Source organism: Sinocyclocheilus anshuiensis, unplaced genomic scaffold (genome assembly GCF_001515605.1).
Source record: "Sinocyclocheilus anshuiensis isolate Anshui unplaced genomic scaffold, SAMN03320099.WGS_v1.1 scaffold1830, whole genome shotgun sequence".
Classification (NCBI taxonomy): Eukaryota; Metazoa; Chordata; class Actinopteri; order Cypriniformes; family Cyprinidae; genus Sinocyclocheilus; species Sinocyclocheilus anshuiensis.
In genome coordinates this window covers 94,900-104,923 of record NW_015546014.1, presented here as the reverse complement: position 1 = coordinate 104,923, position 10,024 = coordinate 94,900, and the positions used below count along the sequence as shown (strand labels likewise).

The following is a 10,024-nucleotide window of genomic DNA, read 5'->3' as shown; positions in this document are numbered from 1 at the left end:
GTAAATCTCCATCACCTGCGTGCTTTCACATTGAGCAGCATTAACTACACAGAGCTGTTGTTCACTGACGAGCTGCGCTAAACCACGTTCATATTCGCGCGATTTTTTGCGCAGCTCATCAGTGAACAACGGCTCTGTGTAGTTAATGCTGCTCAATATGAAAGCACGCAGGTGATGGAGATTTACCGCTGATTACAGAACCGGCTTTCTAACAAGATGCGCGTTAAATATCGCATGCGATTAATCGTGAAGCCCTAGTCTAAACAGATGCATTCAAACAGCCGTTCATTCAAATTAAAATGTTTATTGCACCAAATATTAATCTTGCTGTGAATGAAGCACAAGTCTCAGGAGACTGACTGATTTTATGGGAACCAGACCTTCTAACAGCAGACTTTAACAACTGGCGATTAACTGTTTTGTTTAGAAGGCGGGACTAGAGCTGCCACATTGTACATTGCAGTTTCTCCCATTCATTCAATAAATAATGCTTTTACTTTTAATTTAATTAATGTTAAGGTTATAATTATTCAGTGCAAGAGCTTCACCGTAATTGGTCTGGTTATGATTTGCATCTGTTTAGTGTGTGTTTGGCAGTGGGCTGTTCTGTAGCTTCCTAACAATAGGCTGAATTTGGTTGCAGGTCCCTTTGGGTTCACTTTTCTTCATTGCCTTTCAAAAGCCAGAACATAAAAGAACCGGCGCAGCATCCAACAGTCATAACTCAAACTCACAATAAACAAAAAGCTCAAATGCCGGTGTTATAAGTATATGGCATATAAACGTTCTCTCTGTCTGTCCGTGGCCAGGACCCTGCAGAGGGAGTATGAACAGTTGCACCAGCAGCACGGTCAGCCCAGCATGGGGGCCGCAGCTGTTAGCGGGGCCCCTGAGGAAGCTGACCTGTTAGCTGAAGCTAAACTCCTGCGACAGCACAAGGGACGGCTGGAGGCCCGCATGCAGATACTGGAGGACCATAACAAACAGCTGGAATCACAGCTCTACCGACTACGCCAGCTGCTGCATCAGGTATCACACTTGCTAGTGAACTGCCTACCTAGACGGCATTTTAATAGGTGCTAGGCAGCACAATTCTGCCTACTAAAAGCTGATATGCACTACATGACTTTGCCCCGTTTTTCAGTAAGGAGGAGTAGACACTACACTCTAAAAAATGCTGGGTTTAATACAACCCAGTGCTGGGTAAAATAGGGACAAACCCAGCAATTGGGTTGTTTTGTCCCAGTGGTTGGGTTACTACCCAGAAGGTTGGGTTAAACATTTAACCCAACCGCTGGGTCAAAACAACCCAATTGCTGGGTTTGTCCCTATTTTACCCAGCACTGGGTTGTATTTAACCCAGCATTTTTTAGAGTGTAGTTGCCAAAATTAGAGCTGGTCTGCAGATTTTAGGCACTCGGGTTGATAGATTTATGCAGAAAAATGCAACAAGGCGTGTTTCTGCATGAGTTTGTTGTGTTTGGGATGGCTTGAAAGACTGGTGCTCCTTAGTTGTTTAGTGAATGATGCCAAGTTTTTCCTCTGTAACCATTTACGAAGTGGATGATGCCTAGTGTTTTAAAATCTGTTCAGTTTAAGTAGTGTATTCCAGCCTTCAGATATTTAGTTATGGCCAAATTCTTAGCCAGATGAAAAATGGCAGATATATTGTTTATGAATATTTTAATATACTCATTCTCTACTCATATCACGCAAATCAGCGAAAATGATTAAAAACGCTGTATTATTACCAATTGGTGTGCGTATGAACGGCCAAAACTGTGAGTGTGAATGAGTAAATCGTGAGGTCGTTTTCATTTTTGGGTGAACTATCCCTTTAAATCAGGGATTAGGCAACGTTGGTTCAAGAGTGCCAATGTCCTGCAGAGTTTAGCACCAACCCTGAAAAAACTCACCTGCCTGTAAGTAACCGTAGTAATCCTGAAGAACTTGATTAGATTTTACTGTTAGTGATTAACTTTGATTAACTTTACTGTTAGTGTTATCTGTATGCACCAAGGGTCTGAGAGTAATGCAATTTCAATTCTATGTGTGTATGTGCTGTACATGTGGAAGAATTGACAATAAAGCAGACTTGACTTGACTAGATTGTTCAGGTGTGTTTGATTAGGGTTGGAGCTAATTGTGTGTTCAAGTCATGTCGGATAGATCGTATTTACGAGTTGAACGCACATTAACGCCACCACAAAGTCGTTATTATGAGTGGGAAACTCGAAGTTTTCTTTAAGCCCCGAGTTTCCGAGTTGGGGGCATGTCAGCAAAAAAAAAACGTGTCGGATGCAATGGACGCAGCCAAAGACTATACATATGCAGCGCATGTATTGACAGTAAATTTGTTGAAATTAATCAAATCATTATTTTTTTGTAATGTACTATATAAGCTACATAAGTTAGTGTTTTAGCACTTCCGGTTCCATCATCCTAAAGTTGATGGGTTTTTTTTGGTTAAATGCCTGAAATAAGGTATTTGGTAAACACAAGGTTGGCCAACAAAAAATGTCACCCCCGCAGCGCTCTATTGGAACAGAGCTTGAATCTTGTATAGCCTTTTGATTATTGGAACTAAAGCCTAGCATCTTATTCTGGCCAAGAACTGTCCTCTTAGGCAGTCCTATTTTTTGAATATGCATCAGCCTGTTCCTGAACCGTCCCGAGTGTGAAGCTGAGACTAACATTCACCTGGCTCAGCTACCTCGCTGTATAAACTGCTATTGTTCCATCCTTCAATGGGTTTCATGGTCTAACGGGCAATGCCAGGGAGTCCAACGGCCGCCAATAGCGTCGTGAATCAAGCACAGGAGTTCAATGAGCCCTGATTTAGAGTAACAGTAATTTATTGGGTCTCCTGAGGGCCTGACTTAGCCAGATGGTCTTGTCAAAGGCTCTTAGCTAAATAAACACAATATAACTCGATATCCAAGAAGGCAAACAAGACTGTCATTCCAGTCTGACATTTCAGGCACCATGCTTTCCACCTACAGGAGGCAGTAATGACTGAAACACTGGAAGCACTAATGCATTTTTCAATATTTGATATTGTGTTGCAGGTGTATCACTGTTAGTTAGGGTTAAGTTGATTTTAAACGATGCCTATCTCTCTTTCTAGCCTGAGTTAAATGGCTCGTCCTCTTCTGGCTCTCTCCATCAGGATACAGCAGGACAGGCCGAGCTCACAGGTATAGATACACACAGACACAACGCTGGGTGATTATACTGAGGGCTCTGATTGACTTCTTTATGTAATAATCTGTTGAGTGTATTCTGTGTGTGTCCTCAGATGAGTTTCTCCATCAGTGTGCTAACAGTAACTCTGATCTGGCTGAGGTTGTGGAACAGATTAACCACAGTTTTCTTGCATGCTCTCGTAAGTTTAACGCTCTGACTTTCCCGCTCTCAATCTATCTCTCAGCATGCCGGCTAATACTCGGCTGTCTTCTGGGTTTTTGACCTGCTTCCTTCCTTATTTCCCAGTGTGCAGTGAAGTCTTTGGCTGCATCCCAGTAGAGCGCAACAGTTGGGGTCTGGAAGTAAAATCCCATTCAATTTGCTTCATAGATAAAGCATTTTTGAGTGAACAAAGAAATTTTCGCCAAGTAGTTTAAATGCAAAATTTCCAGTGAGATACTACACTACCCATAATCCTGAAGAGAGATCCACCAATCAAAAGTCACCATCGGCTCAGAAATGGAAATTGCTCAACAGAGACCATGCAATTGCCAGCATTCCGGATAACATAATTAAATATTGTATACTTTAGAAAATTGTACATTAAACTTACCATGTAATATTTATATGCATTTTTTATTTTATATATTGATATTTTGAATTAGCTTTTATATTTATATTTTCAGTTTTCAATTTTATGTGCTTTGTTTTAACATTTCTATTTAGCTCTATTTTACTTTTAGTAATTTTAGTACCTCAAGTTTTTCATCTCAAATTTCTATTTTATTTCAGCTTCATTTCTGAAGTTTTAGTTAACAATAACAACAGAGGTTGCATGTTGCAGATTTGACTGCATAATTCGCAATGTTTCATGCATTTTCTTCATTGCATTTTGGGAGACAAAACAGCTTCTACCAGCTTAAGGTAGTTCACTAGTCTTGTTTAAACAGGTATAGTTTGTTCCGCAGTCTGACAAATACTCAAAACCCCTCTAAAACCATCCAACCAGACCCATACGACCACTACCTTAGGCTGGATTTATCTTGGAAGTAGTTGTTTTTTCAAACTGTTTTATTTTTTGAATGCCTATGAAGAAAATGAATGAGAAAAATACTTCCAGAACCACGCTTGCTGAAAAAGTTAACATTCAAAGTTGCTCTACTCTACTACATACTAAAAGTATGTACTTCACCAGTACATACTTTAAGTACACTTACAAGTAAGCTATAACTGAAATATACTAACATGCCATTGTTGGTGCACTGTTTGCATCTTTGCATTAGCATAGCTGCAATCAATTTGACATCACATTTAGGTAAAGTGTCATGAAACTCTTCATTTCAGCACATCAGTTCTCAGAACAGTGAAAAGAGTAGGAGTGGAGGGAGGAGAGAATACAACAGTAGTGTCTGATCCACGCAGTTTTATTTTGCTTTAATGGCATCAAAGGTTCTCATAAATGAATGCTTCTATTCATAATTGCACTCAACAAAATGCCCTGTATTATGCAAGTTCACAGTGCATTACACAAATACACGCAGCTCATTTTATATCTATTATTTAATGCACTAATAAATGCAAGCTGTTTTCATTTGCATCAAAAAAGTGAATGTGCATTTGCATAACTTTAGTTATTCCTTGATGTTGACTCACTGAGTGTTTTGATGGTGTTTGTGTCCATTGCTATCAGATTGTCTCAGTCCACTGCCTAATGAATCTAGAAACTCTCACTTGATAACTGCTCATTGCACTCAAACATTTCAAAGCTGCTGGTTGATTGAAAGCCTGTCGCTCCATCAGCATCACAGTGAACAGGCTTTCAAGTGTTTCTGTAAGGTATCAACTCACTGAAGTGCCTGCTGAGCATTTGAAGCGCTCGTCTCAGGACAAATGTGACATGATGTCATGAATAATTATGAGGCTCTGCTGACGCTTTCGTGCAATGTAACGTGACGTTTTCGAACCAGAAAATAACCTAATAACAGATTGACTCTAATATCGTCTTCCTTCATGTATCTCATCTGTTTTATTGTTTCATTACTCAAATTCTTTTTGCAACAAGTCGAAACAGACTCAGGTATGAAATTAACACCTGCCACCATCCGAATGCAGGTATTTTTTGTGCAGTGATGGGCAATTTTGCTGATCGACTAGCCATTGTGACAGGCGACCTGTAAGATGTCTCAAATTGACAGTTGACAAACAATGTATTATGCAGAAGCAGCCATGCGTGCTTGAAGATGCCATCCAATCATGTGATGCATTGCACTGTATTACAGACCAGCCCTAGTATTTAGGATGCAAATTGGTTTCGCACCTTCTGTCTTATTCATATTTTCTTTCACTTACCAATCGATGATTTTGCCCTACAAGAATAGAAATCCTTTACAATCTCAGAAATTTGATTCAGATGGCAGTATTATAGTGTACACTGGGTTTTGGCTACTGTATCATCTGCCAGATCCAGCACTCTTCTGCCTTTGAGAACGCCCCCATTCCTGCCGTCTGAGAGCTTTGATTGTGAATTGTGTTTGTAATCGCTGTTGTTTGAAAGAAAATCGCATAGCGAAGCCTTTAGAGACTCCATTTTATGGAATGGCTCGACTTAAACGAGTGTTTTTATTACCTAGAAGTTACTGATAAGATTGAACTGTTATTGTTGAACTTAATTTTGAATTCCGCCCAGACTTTGGCTTGCATTGTTAGCTAGAAACTCGGTAAAATATTGATCTTGGCACATTGTAATTTCACTGCATTGGGCCCTTGTGTGCGACGAGCTTCGGTCTGGGAGAAGATATGGGGCCATTTCCATGTTCTTTGTTTGATGGGAGAGTTTTAATGAAGGCACAGGTGATATGAGTGTTCGGAGCCGTCTCTCTCTTGTTTGCTGTCGTCTCCCTGTAGAGTTCATTAAAGCGCTTCGCTCAGTGTTCAGAAGAGCAGTCCCTTGAGTCTGAGCTTGAACGCTGTGAATTAAAAGTTTGGCCATTGTAGAGAGTCTGCATGTGTTGTTCTTGTCAGGACTGTCTTGGTTAGGATAACTGTTATTTTGTCCTAATTGTGTCTCTCTTTGTCTTTCCCTTCTGGGTCCTGTAGCGTCAAGTGTGTCCTCAAGGCCCAAGGTAAGTCTCACCACATGTAACAGTAAAAACACTCCGCAGTAATTCATACTGACCACAAAGTGAAAAGAAAAACCTGCGACACCATTTGACCAACAATCCCCACCTGTTTTCTTATCCAATCCCCAACTGAGTCTCTGAAAGCATAGGTCATTTTTGTTTGCACCAGCTTAGACGGAAACATTATCAATCATGTTTCTGTTACGGCGAAATTAATTTTTTGTTTTTTTTAGTTTGTTTTTACAAGCCATCGCTGGATGTAAACATCTTAATGATGAGCTTGTATGAGAAGATCCATCACAGCCGATAGATTGGCATTAGACTCTTAAAAATAAAGATTCTAAACTGCCATTGAAGAACCTTTTTGGGTTCCCTAAAGGACCTTTGAGTGAATGGTTCTTAAAAGAATCGTTATTTGTTTTGGTGTGAAGAACATTTCATAATCTAAAGTACCTTGTTCAGCTGTAAAAAACTTTTTGTCCAATGGAAAGTTTCCATGGATGATAAAGGTTCTTTATGGAGCCACTGATGCCAATAAAGAATCTTTATTTTTAAGAGTGCATTCAGGAAAGTTTTCATTCAAAAATTGGAACTAAATTGTTTTCATTAGGTTTGGTTCCTTTAACAGTTCTGAAATGCTATTACATTAAGACTCACAAAACAGCCTACAACTCATGACGTATCTGAATATAAAAAAATATTCACTCACTGAATTAGTAGTTACTTACTCAAGGCATTACTTTAAAAAATGCCTACATTAAAATGAACTGTTAATGTGTTTTGCAATCCAATGGAATCCAAATTGTGACTGTGTAATGTCATAGAGTGCTGCAGGAATGAGTCGTAAAACCCAAAAACCAGTTAGCTTTTTTTGAATTCTGCTTCAATCATCTTAAAGTCAATGTCAATGGGTTTTAAATGGTTTTTGGTTAAAGGCCTGAAATATGGTCTATGGTTAACAAACTCAAGATATTTTCACATTGTGGCTAAATGAGACTACAGAGGTTGTCGGGGACATTTAACATCATCACGCCGAATAAATAAACTCATCTGTTGACTAGTCTGCTTTTACATCCTTCGTGTGTTTATACTCTCACTCTTGCACACAATTATAACTCAAACTTTCCAACTTTTACATTTTAAATAAAGTGATTTCGGAAGCTTAGTGATGTTGAAGTCATAAGATCATGGTGTAGTTTGTTTATCCACCTTATTGTTCAACGCGGAAGTGAGCCTATGGGTGAGACTTCCTGTTCATTAGCCGCTATAGTGAAATAACGAGAAAAATAACAACGTGCAGTAAACGGTAAAACTGTTTGCACTACAAACCAGTGTGTTCATAATTAAGATAATGCACTAAAATAATATGGTAAGGCACGCCAATTTGCAATATCAAGCAGCACAACGGAAGCTATAGCCATAAAATTTACAAATGGCCACGCCCATTTTTACAGGAAGAATAAGGTGGATAGCCTACATTTGATTTGTAGATTTGTTGATTTTCGTCCTTGGCTCATGTATTATAGACACTTAAGGCCAATTCACACCGCACCGACAAACGCCAACAGACTAGTCTGTCGGAGTTTGTTGGATCAGTGTGTTACCCCTGTTGGCGTTGGTTGGAGTTTGTTTACACCCGACTGAACGTGCTTAATCTGCGTTTGTTGGGTCGTGGAATGTCTGAGCAGTGTGAAATGATTTTCCAACAAACGACAACAAACTCTGACATAATCTGATGTGGCCAGAACCGTTGCCATGACGATGCACATATTTCACTCAAAGCGAGCTTCAACCACAGCCTCTTTCGTTTTATTCGCCATCTTTCAGGCGAAGAATGGCATGCAAATACATTAATAACAGTAAAATTTTGATTGTGGCTACAGGATCATCCATTTCTTCCCCAGTCAGACTTCCCCGATGTTACACCATCTACACCGGACGCGAGCGGCGCGGTGCGACAAAATACAATGAGGTTCTATTGATTATAATCAGTGTCTACACTGGATGTGGCGCAATGCGACAACTGTTGCGTCCGGTGTAGACACACGGTGTTACTTGACTCTCTTTGACTCAAAGTTTGTTTGGGCAGTGTGAACATGACAGTTATTTTTCATGAAATTCTAAATCCAACAGCCAACTTGAGCCAACTTGTTTGTTGGTGTTTGTCTGTGCGGTGTGAATTGGCCTTTACACAATATATGAATGTTTGTGTCCAGGTGATGTGAAGGTTTTCAGCAGAACATCCCTTTGGAGAGAAGAAATCTCGCAGACGTGAAGAGCAGTGTCTAACTCGACATGACAAGAAGATTCCCATTCCAGATTTGCAGATTCCCGGCTGTTCCCTCGACAGAGGTGTTTGTCCTCGAACCCAAAGACTCTGGAACAGGACCACACAGTTCATTCAATGACTATTACTACTGCGTCTGTCTGTACTATGCAACTGTACATTTGATCAACACGTGAGGTGTATCTGCCCATTGTTTTAATACTCGGATGATTATTTAGGGTTATGGGGGCCATTTATCGTGTAACCTGTATGCTTTTATTTCTATGTTCACCAAGGAACCACACTGCTACCACACGCAGCTCACATCAGTTGCTGTTCAAATCGGCACGTTGTCTTTCTACAGACGTAGCTATTAGTTTAGTCGGAAAACGTCGTAAACATCAGTGGATATGAAGACAAATCGGTCTTGTAATGTTAAACTGTTAACGCATGTTGCCCCCGGCATTGTTCTGTTCAAGTTTTCGCCTGTTTTGACAGTGTTTGCCGTGAACTCTCCCTTTAAAGCATTGTTTCGACAGTTTGTGCCGCTGGCAGCAGCGCATCCGAACCCTCACTGCATTTCTAGAGCGCACGCACAGATGATGTACTACACAATATTCGAATGCGTCAAAAACACCCTTTTGTGCCTATAAAGCATCCATTCCAGGAGAGATGAGTGGCTGAGAGATGCTGTATTTCTCAAAGTCATGTAGAGAGATTATATTATAAAAAGACAAATATAGGAAATGTGGATTTTTAGGACGTTTGGCCCAAGATGATTTATCTTTGTGTAGTATAGTTTTCTAAATAAATTACAAAAAATAAATAAAATTAGAGAAAGCCATGATTGCCTTGCTACCTCAGACATGATCAATCATTCATTGGTTTGTGCATTGGTTTGACTGTCGATTGATTTCACGCTCCGTTTCCAAAAACAAAGGAAATCACCCCAATGGTCTTTCCATAAAGTTGCACTTGCTACGCGAGTAACTACATTGTGCTTTTCCCTTGATTTCTCAGCAGTCCTTTGATTTTTCTACATGGTGTATTTGTGTTGTGCTACCTTCAGTGAAGTGTTAGATTTTAACATTACTGTAACACCTGCGAAACATTGTTCTGAAGTTGATTCTAGTGAAGTCATCGTCACCGACGCTGTGCTGTTCTGACCCGAGATAGATCGAGAAGACCCAACACACTACATGTAATGAGGTTCCATATGTTTTATTCAAAATAAAGTTTTTATAATGAGTGTATTCTTCTGCTTTTTGTGAGCCTTTGTTTTAATCGCATTGTCTTATTACACTAAGGGTAAAAAAGTTATAATGAAAAAGCCTAGTTCACCCAAATATTAAAGCTTTTCCATGTCGTTCCAAATTAGGCCAATTTTTTTCAATTTTATCGTTTAATTCAAATTTAATGTTTTTGCCATGATTTTTTTTATTTTATTGTTTAA

At 39.6% G+C, this 10,024-nt stretch overlaps 1 protein-coding gene across 1 annotated transcript in view; it reads left to right on the top strand.

Annotated features, from left to right (window-relative positions):
• Positions 1 to 9,824, top strand: part of LOC107698511 (utrophin) — a 275,871-nt gene extending 266,047 nt beyond the window's left edge. Inside the window, exons 69-73 of the mRNA XM_016499536.1 lie at positions 810 to 1,029; positions 3,128 to 3,197; positions 3,299 to 3,385; positions 6,283 to 6,308; positions 8,522 to 9,824. Coding sequence (XP_016355022.1) covers positions 810 to 1,029; positions 3,128 to 3,197; positions 3,299 to 3,385; positions 6,283 to 6,308; positions 8,522 to 8,530 — 412 coding nt within the window. The 3' untranslated portion in view covers positions 8,531 to 9,824. The remainder of the gene's footprint in view (positions 1 to 809; positions 1,030 to 3,127; positions 3,198 to 3,298; positions 3,386 to 6,282; positions 6,309 to 8,521) is intronic.
• Positions 9,825 to 10,024: the final 200 nt, after the last annotated feature.